Source organism: Peromyscus maniculatus, chromosome 11, assembly GCF_049852395.1.
Source record: "Peromyscus maniculatus bairdii isolate BWxNUB_F1_BW_parent chromosome 11, HU_Pman_BW_mat_3.1, whole genome shotgun sequence".
Classification (NCBI taxonomy): domain Eukaryota; kingdom Metazoa; phylum Chordata; class Mammalia; order Rodentia; family Cricetidae; genus Peromyscus; species Peromyscus maniculatus.
Window position 1 is genome coordinate 90,710,279 of NC_134862.1, and position 20,537 is coordinate 90,730,815.

At 39.8% G+C, this 20,537-nt stretch overlaps 1 protein-coding gene across 17 annotated transcripts in view; it reads right to left on the minus strand.

Moving 5' to 3' along the window:
* Positions 1–20,537, minus strand: part of Enah (ENAH actin regulator) — a 110,570-nt gene that overhangs the window by 88,393 nt on the left and 1,640 nt on the right. For 9 of the 17 annotated variants that reach the window (XM_076548111.1, XM_006988595.4, XM_042258746.2 and 6 more), the window contains exon 1: positions 16,905–17,070. The exons of 7 other annotated variants lie outside the window; for them this stretch is intronic. In XM_076548111.1, coding sequence (XP_076404226.1) covers positions 16,905–16,969 — 65 coding nt within the window. In that variant the 5' untranslated portion in view covers positions 16,970–17,070. Of the gene's footprint in view, positions 1–16,904; positions 17,090–20,537 lie in introns of those variants that run through there. One more of the 17 variants, XM_042258748.2, reaches the window with a different exon arrangement.

Here is a 20,537-nt window from a genome sequence, read left to right on the forward strand (position 1 = left end):
TGGCAGCTCACAACTGTGTGTGACTCCAGTTCCAAGGGAATCAATGCCCCCTCTTCTGGCCTCTGTGAACACCAGGCACCTATGTGATACACAGATGTAAATGTGGGCAAAACACTCAAACACACAACAAAGAGGGAAAGAATTGTGTAAGATTAAAAAAAAAAAAGAAGTCCAAGAGGTTATTAAATGTACAGGGTTGAACCATTTAAAATTTAAAATTGCCAAAACCAGTAATTCTGCACAGCTTAACCTCCTAGTGTAACACATACTTCAAGGGAACGATGATTCAAATAGCCTTGGCAATACTGACTTAAAACTTAACCCTCATTATTAACTGTCCACAGAAGTTGAGTGCTACCCTCCTACTAAAAAACTGACTGTGAAAGCCAGGCTGCCCAGAAAGCCACACTATGTCATGATCCATTCTCTGACCATTTAGTCAGAACCAGGCCTCTAACACAGGCCTATTACTTTTCCATGCCTCATGGGAGGCTCCCAATTCATTTCTGTTTTTTTCTCACAGAGAAACTATTATTACTAGCAACAGCCTTGTCTTATTTTCTGGAGGTCTGAATAATCAAATAAATCACAGGCTCCTTAATAGTAGAGATAACACTTTCCAAGCTTTGAAAACCTGCAATATAATGTGGACTCCATTTAGGACAGGGTGGATGACCTGCCCTACACAATAAAAAGAGGGCCTAGTTTCCTCAACATCTCAACCTCAAAGAGATTGAAGACCCAAGACTTAAGAAATCCAAGAAATAATCCAAAATTCTGACACTTCTGGTAGCTGTCTCTGGGTTGATTCTTCCCGGGCCAGTCTGGCATGGTCTCTATGTAGTGGGAAATCTAAATGAATGCCCACCTAACCTAATCTAACAGAGTATTAAATAGGTCCTCCCTTCACCTAATATTTGATGGTGAAATACAGTTGATGTACTCAATAATGTAAATGTGAACAGTGGAAATTCCTTTATCCCTTTCTTATACATAATCCATTCTTGAAAAGCACATGAAACAGAAGCATGTAAGAGATGAGCAAGAAACCTTTTTTTTAATGTTTTTTAACCTTTTATTTTATATGAATGGGTATTCTGCCTACGTGTGAGTCTGTACACCATATTTGTATTGGGTCCCCTAGGACTAGAGTTGTGAGCTGCCATGTGGGTGCTCGAAATTGAACCCAGGTCCTCCAAAAAAGCAACCACTGCTCTTAACCTCGGAGCCTCCTCTCCAGTCCTGCAAGAAGCTGATGGACTTTCATTCCAAAAGTTAAAAAAAAATATCCTTAGCTGTCTTAAAGAACAAATGCTTAATTTTAAAAACCAAGGCACAAATAATCACTTACCATATGATAAATACAAAAAACAGGAAATGAATTTTCTTAAATTAATTCTTATCTTAAACTCTAATTTTCCTCAAATACCTAAAACAATATTCATTTATACAGAACTTTAAATAAATAAATAAATAAATAAAGGAACAGAGATCTTGAAAGAAAAGAGAAATTCCCTTACAAATGTTCTGTTTAAAAATAATTTTTTTCTTGGGGGCTGGAGAAATGACTTGGCAGTTAAGGGCACTGACTGCTCTTCCAGAGACCTGCGTTCAAATCCCAGCATCTACATGCAGCTCACAACTGTCTCTAACTCCCAGATCTGACGCTCTCGCACAGACACATCTGCAGGCAAAACACTAATGCACATATAAATGAAGGTAAATAATTTTTAAAAAAAGAGAGAAAAGAAAAATAATTTTCTTGCTGGGCAGCGGTGGCCCATGCCTTTAATCCCAGCCCTTGGGAGGCAGAGACAGGTGGCTTTCTGGGAGTTCAAGGCCAGCCTGGTCCACAGAGTTAGTTCCAGAACAGCCAAGGATACACAAAGAAACTCTGTCTCAAAAAAAAAAAAAAAAAAAAAAATCTCTTAGGATACAGAAATGGTGATGCATGCTGCTAAGCTGGGGCAAAAGAAATCACCATTTGCAGGCCAACGTGGTCTATGTTTAACTTTAGGCCAGCCTAGGATACACAACAGGATCCTGTCTCCTTAAAAAAAAAAAAAAAAAAAAAAAAACTTACACATATTCAGTCTTTCATTCTTTCAAAGACAAGAAATCTCAAAATTGCAATCTCAAAAGCACTATGTATTTGGGCAATCTAACAAATCACTAAAATAGCAATCTTAAATGTCTCCATCACAGAATTTCACCTGTGTCTTAGTTATTATGGTTTCTACTACTGTGACAAAACCCCATGAACAGCGGGTGGGGTGGCTCATGTCTTTCATTCCAACACTGGGGTTGTGAGGGTGAAATGGCAGAGGTAGGCAGTTCTCGAGTTCCAGGACAGCCGCGGCTACACAGAGACACCATGTTTCAGAAAACAACAACAAAAACCACTATGAACTTAAGAGAAAAATGGTTTCTTTTAGCTTACAACTCTCAGGTCATTCTATCACTGAGGAAATTTCAGATACAAACTCCAAGCAGGAACCTTGAGGCAGGAACTGAAGTGGAGGCCAAGGAGGAGTGCTGTTGACTGTCCTGCTCTGCTCTACTTTTATGCTTGGGTCCACCTGCCCGGGAATGGTTCACCCACCCCTTCCCCTGTGGTCTGGGGTGGGCCACCCACATCAATCATCAATCAAGAAAAGACTTGCCTACAGGAAACCTGATAGAATCATCTTCTCAACTGAGGTTCTTCCCAGATAACTAGCTTGGATCAAGTTAACAAACAAAACACCAGCCAGGATCACCTGATAAGACACGATTCCTGTATGCTTCATATATAACTTCGCTATTGTCTGCCTTCGCTGCCAACACTCCTTCCACCTAAATAAAAAACAGCAGCAGCACACACACACACACACACACACACACACACACACACACACACACACACACACGCAGTGTCCTAATCCCACAGAAGGGACAGGGGTTCAAGCAAGCTTCAAAAATCCCTCCAAAGCTTTTCCTCCCTGGAGACTACAGGAAACACTGTTGCTCTCAATGTACAAAAGCTGGAGGCATGGGGCTATGGAAGAACTGTGTGAAGACCACGGGGAAACTGAGTGTGGGGGTGCACCATTATCAACTTGGCACTTGGGAAGCTGAGACAGGAAGATCATCAAAATAAATCCAGACAAAATTACAAGTTAGACTAACTCCTATTCAACTAAAACCATCTGCTGTTTTCATCTCTGAGGTCCTAGATCTGCTGAAACAAGATCTCCTCACCCAACCCCTACACACACACACACCTTTAAGCTATTATTTTTTGGTTGGTGTCAACAATTTTCTTCCCCAAGACAAGGTTTCTCTGTGTAACCCTGGCTGTCCTGGAACTCACTCTGTAGATCAGGCTGGCCTCGAACTCAGAGAGGCCTCTGCCTCCCAAGTGCTGGGATTAAAGACATCCATCTTTCACCACCACCTGGCAACAAATCTTACTGACAGGCAAGAGTTTTACAAGTAGGATCGATCCAGTCCAATGAGGCTGAATGTACCCTCCAAAAGTCCCATTTACCAAATCCCCCAAGTGCTGGTGTTAGAAGACTGGACCTTTGGGAAGTGATCTGACCACGAATCCTTCGTCCTCATAAGCAGGGTGAATGTTCCTCAAGAGCTAGAGGGAACAAGTATATGAATGCGTGTCTTTCACGACATTAGGACCCAGAAGTCCTTACCAGACCATGTATCTGCTAGTTTCTTGACCTTGGACTTCCCAGTCTCTGTAACTGGGACAAGTTGCTGTTAATTACCTAGTCTAAGGTATTTTATCACAGCAGTGGGGGAAACACACGCGCGCACACTGAAGAATTATTTCTTTGGGAAGGAATGAAACTGCTGATGACACAGTTTTGATATAGGTGTCATCACTAACTATTTCTTGTCTTTTTCAAAAAGAAATTTTTTTTGTAAGAGCAAAACTACAACAGCAGTCAAATAAATGCATATACTGCTCTATAAGGATATGGCAAAACTGAACCACTAATGGTGGCTCAGGCCTGTAATCCCAACCCTGGAGAGGCTGAAACAAGAGGACTGTTTCAAGACCGAGACACATTTAGGCTACATTCTGAGTTTCACGGCAGTATATGCAATGGAGTGAGACCCTGTGTCAAAACCAAAAAGAAAATCACACAAGCTGTGAAGACCAGGAGACTGCATGGAAGGGGGAAGAACAGGAGATCAGCTAATGAGGTAAGGAGAGAACCCCCAAAAAAGCTTAAAAATCATTTAAGTCAAAGTGATCTGGGCCAAAGGGGAATTCTGTTATATAGCCAGTGATCACTATTTTTTTTTTTCCCGGTTTTTCGAGACAGGGTTTCTCTGGTAGTTTTGGTGCCTATCCTGGATCTCATTCTGTAGACCAGGCTGGCCTCGAACTCGTGGAGATCCGCCTGGCTCTGCCTCCCGAGTGCTGGGATTAAAGGCGTGCGCCACCACCGCCCGGCTCCAGTGATCACTATTATGACCAACTTTTGGTAGGAATGCTTTCCCATGACCTTCCTTCCATTCACAGGGGAAATGTTCTATCCACACTAAAGGGAGCAACTAAATCAATTTCAGATGCTGCTACACATCTGGAGGGAGAGCCAAAGCTATCAAGTTTTCAAGGTAAAGGCCATGTGAAACCATGATTTGTCCCATCACTCAACTTATCAAAACGCTTGAGGTTCAACAGCAGAAAGTCACTTCCTGAATCCAAGAGATGTCTTAACAGGGCAAGGACCGCACTGTAATAAAACCTGGACAGTTTAAAGAGCACAGAATGAAGCCGGGCGGTGGTGGCGCACGCCTTTAATCCCAGCACTCGGGAGGCAGAGGCAGGCGGATCTTTGTGAGTTCGAGGCCAGCCTGGGCTACCAAGTGAGTCCCAGGAAAGGCGCAAAGCTACACAGAGAAACCCTGTCTCGAAAAACCAAAAAAAAAAAAAAAGAGCACAGAATGGTCAGCTCGGCTTTCCTTCTCACTAACCTGACAACCATAGCTGGAATCTAAGTATAATTTGGGAGAAAAGCTCAGCAGAATCCAAAGTTAATTATTCTTCAATTTAAAGGTCAACATCAAAACACTCTCTGCTGCTGCTGGTTGTGAAGCTGTGGACACTCTGTGTATCTGCTGGCTGGAATAAAAACTGGCACAGCACTTTTAGAAAGCATTTTGGCAATATGATTCAAGAGCTTTAAAAACTGTTCCTATTTTCTCAGGGATCTAATACTATTTCTGGAATTCTATAAGACACAGTCTACAATTAGGGGGGAAAAAACCTTTGGGTTCAAAAGTGTTATTCATTATACAAAATCACTTTAAACTATGTAAATAGCCACTCAGAAGGAAATAGGTAAATTACAGTGAAATATTCATCTAGTAAAATTCTGAGTTTCTTTCAAGCATTAAAAATGGAAGACACCAACAAAGCAGAATGCACACAGCATAATCACCTGCCATAAATCACAATGTCAGAGTTGTCTTTAAGCGGATCTCTGTGAATTCAAGGCCAGCTCAGTATATAAAGTGAGTTCCGGGACAGACAAAGCTACAACAGAGAAACAACAAAGGCTACACAGAGAAACCCTGCCTGGAAAAACAAAACAAAAAGTTGTGGAGGTGATATTTTGTTTGTGCTTTAACAAATAAAGCTTGCATGAAGATCAGAATGTGGAGCTAAGCTACTAGTTAGCCACAGAGGCCAGGCTGTGGTGGCGCACACCTTTAATACCAACACTCGGGAGGCAGAGCCAGGCCGATCTCTGTGAGTTCAAAAGCCACCCTGGGCTACACAAGATTGATCCCAGTTTAAAGAGAAACAGAGGCAGGCAATGGTGGAACATAGGCCTTCAATCTCACACTAGGAAGTGACATGGTCAGCAGAGAAAGGAATATAAGGGGGAGGAGACAGGAACTCAGGGTCTTTTCAGCTGAGGATTCCGTAAAGGTAAGAATTAGTGGCTGGATGCTCTGCGTCTCTGATCTGGCTTTCACCCTGATATCTGACTCCGGGTTTTTATTAAGACCAATTAGGATTCATGCTACAAGTAGTCTTTAAAACATGGTGCAAGCTGGGCGACGATGGCACACACCTTTAATCCCAGCACTCGGGAGGCAGAGCCAGGCAGATCTCTGTGAGTTCGAGGCCAGCCTGGTCTACAGAATGAGATCCAGGACAGGCACCAAAACTACCAGAGAAACCCTGTCTCGAAAAACCAAAAGAAAGGGGGGGGAAATGGTGCAAATACGAATTACAAAGTGAATCTGGTTGAGCAACACCAGAAGACACATAAATCCAGAAGATCAAGATTCTGGGTTGTAAGGTATAAAAACCTACCAGCTGGCAGCAGGGTGGGAATCCAAGAGGGAAGGTGAGTGGTTACTTAAGGTACAGAAAGAGAAGCAAGGCCTGATTGCTCATGCCGCTAATCCCACAGCCCAGAGGCTGCTGCATAAGGACTGCAAACTCAAGGGCAGACTGTGCTAATACACAAAGGGACCTTGTCTCAAGGGGAAGAGGAGGAAGGAGGAGTGGAAACAGAAATAGAGTGCCCACATAGCACAAAGCAGAAGGAAAGCAGAACCTATCAGAGTCCACTTCTCATATTTTAAGCACTGCCTTAGTAATGTTTTTCTCCTTTTACCCCTGCCTAATGCTCTATTTTCTAGATTACCAAAACTACAGTTAACTACAGATCACCCACCAACAAGAAGAATTCTAGAAAATACTTGACTAAGTAGAGGACCAATGACAACCGGCTGTAAGCTCTGGACAGCACTGTATTAGAATTCACAACACCTGTAAGGTTGAGACAGGAGGACTGTGAGGTCAAAGACAGTATGGGCTACAGAGTGTTCTAGGTTTGTCTAGGTTATGAGACCCCAGCTTTAAAAGACACCAAAAATGTAAGAATATCTAGAAAAAAATACTAAAATGTTTCAGTGATGTACAACCAAAGTGAACAACAAAGTGCAGTAAATATTCACTTTACTTGAAGAAGCTACATCAACAATTAAAAGTATGTATCACTGCTCTTACGAAACAGAACATGAAGTCATTCCAAAAGAGGGCAACATAACACAGTGGTTGAGCACCATCAAGAGCCAGACTGCTGGTGTTGGAAGCCTGGCTCCATCAACTGCTCATTTTACATTACTCTATGCCTCCGTCTTTTGATCTGGAACAGAAGTGTGTACCACAGAGGACAAATTTTGTATTACATTATACTATATATGCAATATTTTATAAGATTAATATTGCTTGAGTTAACTTATCTAAAGGATTTAGAAGAGAGCCTGAGTGAAGTGCCAGTTCTCAAAACCATAAAGTGATGGATGGTAGCAACAAGTTTGCACATCTGTTTAATGCCAATGAATTATACATGTTGAAAGTGGTTTAAATGAGGCTGGGCGGTGGTGGCACATGCCTTTAAATCCCAGCATTTGGGAAGCAGAGGCAGCTTGGTCTACAGAGTGAGTTCTAGGACAGCCAGGGAAACCCTGTTTGGGGGATGTGGGGGAGTGGTTTAAATGTAATCATGCATATATTTTTACCACAACATAAAACACTATTATCCATCATCCATTTGTCATTGCATTTTAATTTCTCCTGCTAAAAATTAAATAATTATATTCTATGAGATAGTATAAAAGTTCAAGATTCCTGTTTTAAAAATCATTTACAATTAAAAGTGTTTTAAGATACTTTTCTTACTTTTCAAAAGTAAATTTCAAAACATGTTGTACTGTGATAAAATTCTGATGTTCAAAATATTTAACTTGAATTCTCAGCAAAAATACACTCTGGAAGTTGGTGCTATCTTTTCAGTAACAAAACCAAAATACACTGTTCTAACCTGAAACAACTTGGAAACATCTATAAACTCTCCCAGCACAAGCATTTTAGTGTCTTCTACATGCAGAAAAACTCCATGAACCTTAAATACAACCAATTATGAATAGCAACAAAAATCTTTAAATGTCGGTTTTAAAAAAAAAACTTACAAAATAGCCCCAAACCACTTACAAAATGAGCATGTGGTGAAAAGGGACAGAGAATACCAATTTACTATACCCAATGCTGACTGACAATGTTTGCTGCATAGCAACAAGATTCTGCAATCTGAAAACAGTACAAGACTCCCTTTCTCCATTTGCCAAGCCATAATTAACTCCATCAAGGTAACAAAGCATGCAAAAATATATATGTATTTGCATATACTACCAACGTAAGTCTAATTATATAAATAATTTATACTTCCAAAACTACAAAATGGTAATCCAAATTCTAAATTACTTTGAACTTCAAAGTGTTGTTTTACCTTCACTCTCCATGTTTCTCTCTGTTTTTACTGTTTCTCTTATTTAGTAAAAAAAACTACAAAAGCTTGCTGGGTGGTGGTGGTGGTAGTGGTGGTGCAGCACACCTTTAATTCCAGCACTCAGGAGGCAGAGGCAGGCGGATCTCTGTGAGTTCGAGCCAAGCCTGGTCTACAGAGTGAGTTCCAGGACAGGCTCCAAGGCTACACAGAGAGAACCTGTCTTGGGGGCGGGGAGCCCCAAAACTACAAAAGCTCATTTTGGGGCCATTCTTCACTTGAAAACATCATTTGTAAGGTGGTTCTGGTTTTGTTTTGTTTTTTTATTTTGTGTCCCTGAGTATTTTTGCCTGCATGTATATCCATGTGCCAAGTGTGGTACAGTGCCCACTGAGGCCAAGAGGGAGTCAGATTCTCTGGAACTGGAGTTACAGATGGTTATAAACCGCCTTGTGGGTGCTGGGTTACCTGGCCCTCCTCTGCAAGAGCAACAGGAGCTCTACCTGCCAAGCCATCTCCCCAGGTCCATTTAGTTTTTAAAATAACAGGCAATAGTGCTCGTGTGTGCACAAACACCTTCTGTATCTTAATAGCTAGATACCTTCAGCTGATTTAAAATTTGTAATTTACTAAAAAGAACTATAAACATTTTAAATCTTGGAATCTCAACTATTTCTATGGATTATGCATATAGGTAAACAGATTAACACTTCACAAGACTTTTTCAGGTAAAACCCTACTTCACAAACAAAATGTAACAACTGCAGTTATTCCTACCTCACCTTTAAATACCTTCACTGTTTTGTGGTTTCTCTTTTAAATGCCCTGATGTGACAGATTTAACACAGAAAAAAAATTTTTTTAAATGCTTCCCAACACTTTAAATGATGAGAAGCCCTTTAAATTCATAGAATAGTTAATCCATTTATAATGAAAATTTAGGAGTACTTTGAACATACCTTTAAAATGGATCTATACATCACAAAGACATCCACATACACTTCATGTGTATTACAAATGAAGGCTAGTATACAGAATATAGACATAGCTTACTACACACTGGCTCAAAGAGACTCTAAATTCTGTATCTTAACCCCCCAAGCCCTGAGTTTCAAGTTACTAAACCAGCAGAAGAGTTCTCCAAATCATTTTAAAGAGGAGGCTTCGAGACAAACCATGTAAGCTTGGGAAGAAAACCAGGCTGGGTTCCATCGAGGCCCCACCACTAACTATGTACTCCAACACAAGGGCAGTGCACACACTGTGCCATGGCTTAAGGAACTAGAAGAAATAATTCCTAGGAAGCACATGGCGCATTCGTTTTTCTCCACCACCCACCCCTTAAAACTTCACACAATCTTGCCCGTGCTGCCATCTTTCCTACTACTCCCTCCACAAGCTCCACGTGCAGCCAGGCAGCAATGGGTGTAACCTTAACGATGAAAAGTGAGATCTGAAGAGTGAACACTGAAAGGTCGAGTTTAATAAGAGGCCATATGTTTAACATACGGGACTCTGATTTGAATCTCAGCTGCCATTTATCCATGGTATGACTCCAGCCAATCACCTAGCCGGCCTAAGCCTTGGTTTCCCCACTATAGAAGATCAGTGAGAACATCTGTGAGGCTGCTGGCCTTCCAATGCTCATCAGTAGCAATGGCTTATCCAATGTTTACTTCACCTATGTTAGGAATATTCAACACTGTCATATACAATTGTTGATCCCACTTGGTTTGCCCCAACACGGGTAAATAGCATCCCCAAATCGAAGCCCAATAATGTTCCGCTCTACGATCAATAGCTCATCCTATAACAGGTATGTGTTCAATATTCAACTATCAGGCCTATAGACAAGGAAATTTCATAGCAGACTTGTGGAATAAAAAAATGAATCTTTCTGAAGCTCAAGGGGATGGGCTCAGTAGGTGTAAGTGCTTGCTGAGCAAGTTTGGGAACTTAAATTGAGATCTTGAGCACACACACACACACACATACACACACACACACACACACACACACACACACACACACACACACACACACAAGACTGGATGGCATGGTAACCACCCACCTGTAATCCAAAAGCTTTGGAGGAAGATATGGGATTTGTGGAGCAAGCTGGCTAGTCAGGAAGCTGTGGTGATATTTTATTTGTGCTGAAATGTGGTGATACTTTATTTGTATGTTAATAAAGTTTGCCTGGAGATCAGAGGATATAGATAGCCATCGATAAACAGGAGCCAGGCAGGGGTGGCGCATACCTTTAATCCCACCACTCAGGAGGCAGAGGCGGGAGGATCTCAGTGAGGCCTTGGCTGTCCTGGAACTCTCTTTGTAGACCAGTTTTTGCCTGTCCTAGAACTCTGTGTAGACCAGGCTGGCCTCAAACTCACAAAGATCCACCTGTCTCTGCCTCCCGAGTGCTAGGCTTTAAAGGCGTGCACCACCACCACCTGGCTCCTGTTTATTGATGGCTATCTATGTCCTCTATCTCCAGGCAAACTTTATTAACATACAAATATCACATTTATCAAATAAAATATCACATTTCAGCACAAATCAAATATCACCACAGGAAGCCAAACTGGTGAGTTCTTGGTTCCAATGAGACGCTGTCTCAATATATAAGGTGGAAAGTGATCAAGAGTGATCAAGAAAGATGCCTGACATTAACCCCTGGCCTCCACACACGCATTCAAACACACCACACACAGACACAGACCAAAAAAATAAAGAAAGAAAAAAGGTGTTATCTTTCAAAGGGTGATAGTGCACTGGCTAGAGTCTCCACATCTGAGAGGCTGAAGCAGAAGAATCTGTACAAGTTCAAGGCTAGCCTGGTCACACACCCAGGCCCCACCTCAAAATAATTTTAATTTTAAAATGAGTGAAGTTTAAATATTTGCACTCAACAGTGAAACACACATTCTTTCGAAGAGCTTTATTTATTTATTTTTTTACATTTCACTAATACCAAAATTCAAAAGCATGTTTTCCTTCAGATAACTTCTAATATAGTAACAGGCTTGTGTCAGTTAATAATTTTTATGTGCTTCTACTGTCAGAGATCTCGTGTAGCCTAGATGTCTAGTATCAAGAATCAGAAACGTTTGTGTATGTGTGTACATGTATGCACGTATGCGTGTGTGTGTGTGTATGTGTGTGTGTACTGAACCTGCGGGAAAAACACTAAAATCTCATTCATATCACTTGTTAAAAAGATAATCCTTCCCCACTGCATGATCTTACTACTCTCCTTGCCTTTCTTGGGTTGTTCATTTGGTTGTTTGGGGGGAGTGTTTAGAGTAGGATGGTCTCATTCTGTAGCTCAAGCTGGCCTCAACCTAGCAGCAAACCTCCTGCCTCATCCTCCCCAGTGCTGGAATTACAGTCCAAGTCAACACACCCAGAAAGAAGGCTTTCACTCTTGTTGAAAATAGACTGACGCGCACACCTGAGAGTTTGTTTGGACTCTTCTATCCACTGGTCTGTAGGTCTGTCTTTATGCCAGGACTGGAGTATTGTGATCACTGTAGCACTTCAGTACGACTTCTAAAAATGTGTGTGTGTGTGTGTGTGTGTGTGTGTGTGTGTGTGTGTGTGTGTGTACATTAGAACTTACAGGAGGGAGTAAATTCTCTTCTACCATGTGGGTCCTGGTGATATAATTCAGGTCACCAGTCTTGATAGCAAATGTCTTGACCAGCTGAGCCATCTCACCAGCCCATTTTAGTAAGTTTTGAAACTGGACATATAGATCCTCTAATTCTGCTTTTTAAGGTTATTTTGGGTCCCTTGAAATTCCACTATCAATTTTGGATTTCAAAGAATGTCACTGGGATTTTGAAAGGACTGCAGTGTCCATATGTATCATTTGGGGTATCAATGTCCTTAACATTATCTGTTTTCATTTACTTAGATCTTTTATTTCTTCCAGAAAATTCTCAGTTTTCAGAAAACAAATTTTAACTCCTTGATTCAATTTACTCCTTGGCATTTTATTCCTTTAGATACTACTGCAAATGAAACTGCTTTTCTTGATTTCTTTTTTAATGGTTCATTGCTGATGTACAGAAACAAAATTGCTTTTTGTGTGATCTCAGACCCTCCAACTCTGCATTTATTAATGCTAGTAGTAGCTTTATCCTGACTCTTTGCATGTATTTTTTTAGACATATACACAAATTTCCTTCTATATCTGTCATGAGACCACTTGTCAAACCAAAGTGAGAGATGAATGAGACCAAAGTTGTGATATATAACCAGATGGAAAACTCAAGTTCAGACTTATATCTCAAAATAAGACCTTACTTATAAAGAGTCACTACAGAAGGGACACCATGTTAGGCCCTTAATCCTATATGGTTGGAATTCTTATAAAAGGAAAATGTATTACTAGGCATGGTGGCACACACTTGTAACACTAGTACTTAAGAAGCTAAGGAACTTAGGCAACATGTATATAGTTAAGACCCTGCCTCAAACAACTCGGGGTATCATGTTAATAGAAAACCAGAATTTTATGATCAGAGAAGCATAAAGTAAAGGTGTTTATCTACAAGTCAAGGAATTTGAGCAAAGACCAGAAGCTAGAAAACACAAACACAGGAGTCCTATCCGACTTTCTAACATACTAGGCATATCCACAAATTCCAGACTCAAGATTCAAAATCAACTTGTTCCTTTTTCTAACATCCTCCGGTAGTAGGGCTGAAGCTAGGTTTTACACATGTGAAACATATATTCTATTACTGAACAACACCCCATCACTCAACACCAACTCTTCTGGGTTCCCAGCCTATTGCTCACCTTGTAAAACTCAGATTTACTAGCCGGGCGGTGGTGGCGAACGCCTTTAATCCCAGCACTCAGGAGGCAGAGCCAGGAGGATCTCTGTGAGTTCAAGGCCAGCCTGGGCTACCAAGTGAGTTCCAGGAAAGGCGCAAAGCTACACAGAGAAACCCTGTCTCCAAAAACAAAAACAAAAACAAAAAAAAAAAAAAAAAACTCAGATTTACTAACACACACACACACGCACACACACGCACACGCACGCACGCGCAGAAATCTTCTAAACTTAGTATGTTAAGTCTCAAAAAATATGGCAAAATATGGCAACTAATTATTAATCCTACTTTATGGAGAAAAGAAATTGAGATTTGGGATAGACAAGGTCTCAGAGACTGTTCTTACTTGAATTTCTTCAAGTCTGTGTGTGTGTGAGTGCCCACCAGAACACTCTTAGGTGGGAAGGTCAGGGGAACCTGCAGTTCCTGTCTTCTGCCACTTGTGCTGCTCTGGGGCTTGCTCCCAGGTCCTCAGGTTTGGCAGCAACCACCTTCACCTGAGTCATCTTGCTGTCTTTCACAGACATAATTCCCTGACTACCTGCCCCGCAAGATGGAAAACTTCCACATTTAGAAGAATATATAAAGTTAAAAGATGGCATTCAAAGGCAACTCCCATAAAGCAGAACAAGAGGCACTTTTGCTCCACCCATGACCTTGGGTTATAAGGCCGGAAGGAGGAGGGATGTGACCTCTTAAAAGGAAAGAGAGGAGGTCACATGGTGGCTCACTACACACTTTATTTAGGCAATACAAAATATAGTGGGGCATGAGATTTACTGTACAGCAGATTAACTCTAGTCAATAATACCGTATATTTCAAAACAGTCAACCTCAAATATACCATCACAAAAATACATCAAGCAAGGCGATAGCTAACTGGTATTATTTTAATCATTTCACATATGTATCAAACATCCTACTGCACTCCAAAACATAACTATGATTTGACAAGTAAAAATACCAGGGGCATGCTAAGCAAGGTACTGGGTTCAATCCTCAGCTCCAAAACTCAACATTTTTAAATGAAAACAAAGTAGCATTGGCAATCTCTTGTAACTAAGAGGTATAAATACTACAGGAAATTCAAATAGCATGTGTGACTGGCACTATTTAGAAGGAAATCAACCACAAATATGTAAAACAGTCCCTAGCCTCACGAAGGATTTTTCTTACGTCATCCCTCACTAAGCCAAGTACAAGGGAATGGGTAATTTCCAAGCATGTCTTTATTTATAAGTCATTTGGGGGATTTATCTTATTGGGCTAGTCTACTAACTTTGGAATCACAGTGAGGAAACAATCATGCAGGACTGAGGCCATGGTAAAGAAAAGTTCTTTATTTCTTTAATTCTAAGAGCAACAGAAGACATGGAAAGTTGCAAAGGATAAGGCTGAGCTAAAATCCGAATCAGAAATATCTGACTACTGTAGAGATAACAGACTAGACAGGAATAACAGACTAATACAATCAGTGAATTCAGAACAATGTATCTATGAAAATGTAAGAGAGGACAAAACAGATAAAAGGGTCTTAACACGGAGCTTCAAGAGACTCTCAGAATTTGTTAGAAAGGCAAAAGGAATCCTAAAATAACCACTAAAGAACTATAAGAACACACTGTTACCAAGATCAGGTATTCCAGCAGGCCTTTTCCACTGGAAAAGTACAGTTCATCTAAAAATGTCATCGTGGCTATCTTATTCCCAAGACAAAACTCTCAGTGGTATCTGAGATTACTGTAAACAGACTCAAGGAAAACAGCACTCAGACTAAACAGTTTTCTAAAGAGCCTATAGATGTGCTTCATCACATTTTATTGGTGGCTTTTCATCATTATTTATTGTTTTTAGAACTTTTGGGGGAGGGGGAGTGTGTGCCACAGGTACAGAAGGAGGTCAGAGCACAACCCACAGAGGCTGTTCTTTCCTTCTACCAGGACGGTCCTAGGATCAAACTCAGGTCATCAGGCTGGGTGGCAGGTACCTTTAGACCCGCTAAGCCATCTCGCCAGCCTCTCATTTTTATTTATAACAAGGAAACTAACTATCGTTAATTTAGCAGTAATATAAGACTCTATAACTTGCCCAGGCTTCTCAAAGGCACCACTGTCAAGGTTTCAACCTAAGCGCTTCCAAAGCTAGCTCTCCAGAAAAATCAGCCCAGTGTTATATCTTCAGTCCCTCTTCATTAATGAAACATGAAGGTGTCAATATTAATTCAAAGTAACAAAAGGACCAGGGGTAAATATAAGAAACAGATGAGTTTTTCTTTTGGTATTGTCTATTCTAGTAAAAAACTAACACGAATAACCCTAAGGCCTGGAGATAGAAGTTGAACTCTAACTCAGGCACTATAAAATGCACCTTTTCATATATACAAAAGGTTCCACCAGCAATTCAACATGTTCACTGTGTCACAGAGAAGGCACAACCATGCTGGTAAAATATACCCAATTCCCACTCCTCCCTCACTCCTGACAATCACTAATATACTAACAGAATCACCGAGTATGAGGCCTTTTGGATCTAGCTTCCTTCTTTTAGCATATTTCTATCCACATGGTGCAATGTATCAATACTTCATTTTTGTTTGTTTTTCCAGACAGGGTTTCTCTTTGTAGCCCTGGCTGTCCTGGAACTCTCCCTATAGACCAGGCTGGCCTCAAACTCAGAGATCCGCCTGCCTCTGCGTCCTGAGTACTGGGATTAAAGGCATGCGCCACTACCACCCAGTCACTTTCCAAATTCTTAACATAAACTTATAAGATGTTAGACTTTCCTAGAAATAGAGGATTTATTCTTATCAAGCCCATTTTGTGTGCCAAGTGTTATGCCAGAGCCTTAATTTTCCTAACAACTCTGCAAAGCAGAAATTATTTCAATTTTACAGAAGAAATTCAAATCTAAATAAAATAAAAAGTTCACAAACTACTTAAAAATCAATTAGTAGATGTCAAAACTAGAATGCTAATTCAGAGCTGACTTCAAAGTCTGTACTCTTTACTCTATACCATGCCATTTGTACATTGTATCATTTACTTAACACTTAGATACACATACGTTGTTTCATATCAAAAGGCAAGTTGTACATTAAAATTCTAATATAAAAACTTCCCAATATAAATACTTTTCCAAAAATCGTTAAGTGATTTAAGTGTATTAGTTCCCCCATACATACTTTTCTTTAATAAATTATTTCTGGTTACTTTTTAAAAGGCTCATCTATGATTAGTACAAACGTTACACAGATTACCTTTTTCCACACCAACATGCAAGTATGTTCTGCTCTACAGACTGAACTGTGTCCTCTCAATTTATATTGCTGATGTCCTAACCCAGCATGTAACTATATTTGGAGACCTTTAGGAGGTAAGTACGGTTAAGTGAACTCCAAGCCAATAAGACTGATGGCTTTGTAAGAAAGAAAATCTCCAGCCATCCCTCCTGACCCACTCCCATCCGACCAAGTGACAACCAAGAGCCCTCAATAGACCCCAGTGGCCCTAAACTTCCACTCTCCAGCTTCAAGAAAATAAAACTGGAGTCTCAAGCACTGAAGAAGAAAAAAACAAGAGTACTGTGGACACAAGTTAAACCAAAAGAGATACTTAAGTCTGTTGCTCAAATATGTTTGAGTCTCTGATCAGACACTAAAAAACAGAATATTCTATCTGTTCATTTAGTATTTTACAATAAAGTAAAGGAAATACAGTCCAAAGAGCTCTGGGGGTAGACAAACCTGAATCTGAGGCTCTGGCTACTTCTGAGCTTTGGTAATGAGTAAGACACAAATTCTATATCCATCTTGTAGTAGTGATGCTGGGTTTTGTTTAATTTGTTTAATTTTATTAGTACTTATATCTGCAAATACTACACCACATCCTACCAGAGCTGTACCCAGTACAGTTCTAGAATGTTACAAGGCACTCCAAAACCGTGACTATTACTGTTAGTACGTAAGATTCTAAAAGAATACCACACAAAGTCAAACACATTTGGATATAGACAGTATTCGCCAAGTATTTTACTGGTAACGCGGATATGAAAATGCAGACCGCTGGGCTAGTGGTATGTCTTGGGAGTAAAGTATTAGATCCTTTATAACCAAAGGAAAAAGGAGGGAGGGAGGGAGGGAGGGAGGGAGGGAGGGAGGGAGGGAGGGAGGGAGGGAGGGAGGGAGGGAATTTAGGGACTACATTTCAGAAGGTATCACAAGGAAGACTGGGCTCTTTGTGTTTCCCCATAAAGCAAAATTCTCAAATTTATATTTGGAGAAGCATCTCCTGTGGTTCCTCAACTCAGATCATCTTTAAGTTTTATTTCCCTTCAATTCTACCCATTAATTTCAAAGACGGTGGGGGGGGGGGGGAATAAGGGTTTAAGTATCTATTTACTAGCTCACAACTATAACTGACACTCCTTTTTCCAAATACTTCCTTACTATCACAATAAAGACTGGGTATTTTGAAAGTTACACAATAACCCCTGATCTAAAGTTGTGTGTAGGATAAAATATTAAAACGATTAATATAATTTCCTCTTTACTCGCCAAATGGTGCCTGACTAATTATTTTACTTATTCCAAATGGATTAATAAAATACCCAAAACCCTGAGTATTTTATATAAGTTAAATTTTATCTATTTATCCACACTCTTATTCAAGGCTTATTCACTTAATACCTATAATATTAACGTTCAAAAAACATGAAGATGTGGCTCCTACTTCTAAAATAAATATCTGTGGAAGGGTCACATATTCAACAGCTGCAAGCATAAATGGGGACCCATGGGAGGGGAGATTACTATTTTCATCCTTTCATGGATCTATAACTTGATACTACCATCCTGTGAAATAGGATTATCTTTTTACCAATATATTCAATTAACAAGACAGTTCAGATAACCTGAATTTTCTGTCCCTTGACTGTACTTCCCTCAAATGTGTATTAAATTTATTGTTACTGTAAATTAAGGTAGCAAAACCATAAAAAGTTTCAAAGACCAAACATATACACAGGAAGAAAGCTGAAAAAAACATTTCCTCACCTAACCAATACAGCTGGGCATAAAACAGTTTGATAAGCAGTATTCCTGTAACCACTCTCTGGACCCATATCTCAAGCAAACATCACTAATGAATACGTGGCATTCTTCCTCTTCAATGCCTTATCTGCATATTAGCCACTACCTACTGGACTACATTAGCAAAATGTAACCTATTTGACATCCTTTAATAAGGTCAATGGTGAAGCAAACTGCCCAAAAGTTTTGTGCAACTAGTCTAAAATGAGTTTTTAATCTTAAAACAAGGGAAGCTCACGAAGCATCTTCTATTACCTGATCCTCAATATTCAGTAAGGAATTACCTCTCTATACACTGGGGCACAGATATATTCCGTTGGCAGAATGCTTGTCTAGTATGTAGCAAGCCCTGCATAGAATTCCCAGCACAGCATAAAGCTGTCCATATCGCCACAAGTCCATAATCCTAGCATTCTGAAGGGAGAGGTAGGAAATTCAGAATTAAAGTCATCCTCAGTTACACATTTGAGTCCGAGGCCAGGATAGAATACCTGAGACCCGGTCTCAAAAAGCAAGCAAACTATATATACATATACTGATATTTACCATGATCTGTATATATGGGGTGTGTGTGTGTGTGTGTGTGTGTGTGTGTGTGTGTGTGTGTGAAAGAGAGAGAGAGAGAGAGAAATTATATGCTTAGCTCAGGGTCACGCAGTAAGTAATAAACAGCTTTGGTCAAACCCTCACAACCCCATAATGCTTTTTTACATGAGAAAGTCTTGTGTATCTATCTGTGTTCCGATACCCTGGACCATACAATATGGCACAAAATGGTCAGTCCAAAATTTTCTGAGCTCATCCTAGAGATCAGACTATAAGGAACTAATCAGTATTTCAACTCTAACAGGCTCTTCTTTCTGTTAAAAAAAAAAAAAAAGTAAAAGATAAAATTTTGAGTGATCAACTAGTGTTTAAAAGACACAATCCCAAAGAATCATACTCTTTTGAAACATTACACAAATAAAAGAATAGAACCAAAAACTCAAGAGGCTACTACAAAAACCAGCTTGGTATTTGGGGTTTGTGGCTTTTCTCCCCTCAACTCTTCCATTGTCCTGTGTAAATACTAAACCATCTTTTTTTTAACTGTCTCCCTCTAATCAAAATTTAATAAACCTATATACAGCATTTAAATGTGGAGCGTGGCATGTCTTACGACTTTCAGGAATGTGAAGTATTTAGTTTCCTTCTGTATAAGATTACATTATGTGACAATAACATGCTGTTCCTAAAATTAAAACATCTGACAGATCTTAGAACAAATACTCAATACTGTAAGATACTTATTTCTTCTGAGTTCTGACTAACTTAAATAGAAATTCCTACTCAATATTCCTATTTCTGGATGGTCTTTGAAACACTAAAACGATCCTTCACTTAACTTGAAAAAAAAATTCCATTAAAAGGTTAACATTTACTTCCTACAGCATCTGAGATTAAATACTAGCAAAAGCCCTTTCTTAAACACCAAAATATTCCAATAACTGCTTCCAGCACTGGCGGTTTTTACCTCATACCAGGCCATCCTACCCTCACAGCTAACTACCTAAGTAACTGCTCACGCCCAAGCTGCACACACCACCTACCAAACAATCCAAAGTCTTTCAAAGTGAAAAACTAGCTGATCCTCTTTTCTGCTCTTAAATTATTCAAAATCAGCCTACAAAGAATTACTGTAGACTGCTCAAACATCTTAGACCTGGGGAGGATGTTCTAGGTTCACGCTACTGGAAATACTGCAGTGTGATTTCTCTATAACTAGTAAGAAAGACAGCAAGAAAACAGCTTAAAAAAAAAAGAAGTTACATTTTACTGGAAACTAGAACTTTTAAGTCCAGACATAATTTACCTGACAGACAATACTTCGAACTTTAATATATTTTGTTCATAATCCTTCAGATAGCTTTGATTGCAGTTTAAAATACCCTACTTTATTCTGCATTTTTAATGTTAGGAAAATTATTCCAAGTCTGAAAAAATAGGATACTAACATGTTCTATGAGACCTCTATAGCATTAAATCACTAAAGTAGTAATAAACAGTATGCAATATTACATGACAGAGCAGTCATGTATTTTGTTAACAGTTCCTGAATGTTCAAGGCCACCAGTAGCTTAAGAAAAAATGCACAAAAATGTAACTGAAGTTTCTCACCCTGCATTTTACAAAGATAAATCTTGGTTTCTGGTTTGTACGCCATAATTACTTTTTAAACATCTGAAATAGCTTTGTGAAATCACTAAGGAAAAGGGGTCAGTTAGCATTAAGCAAAAATCTAAGACTAAC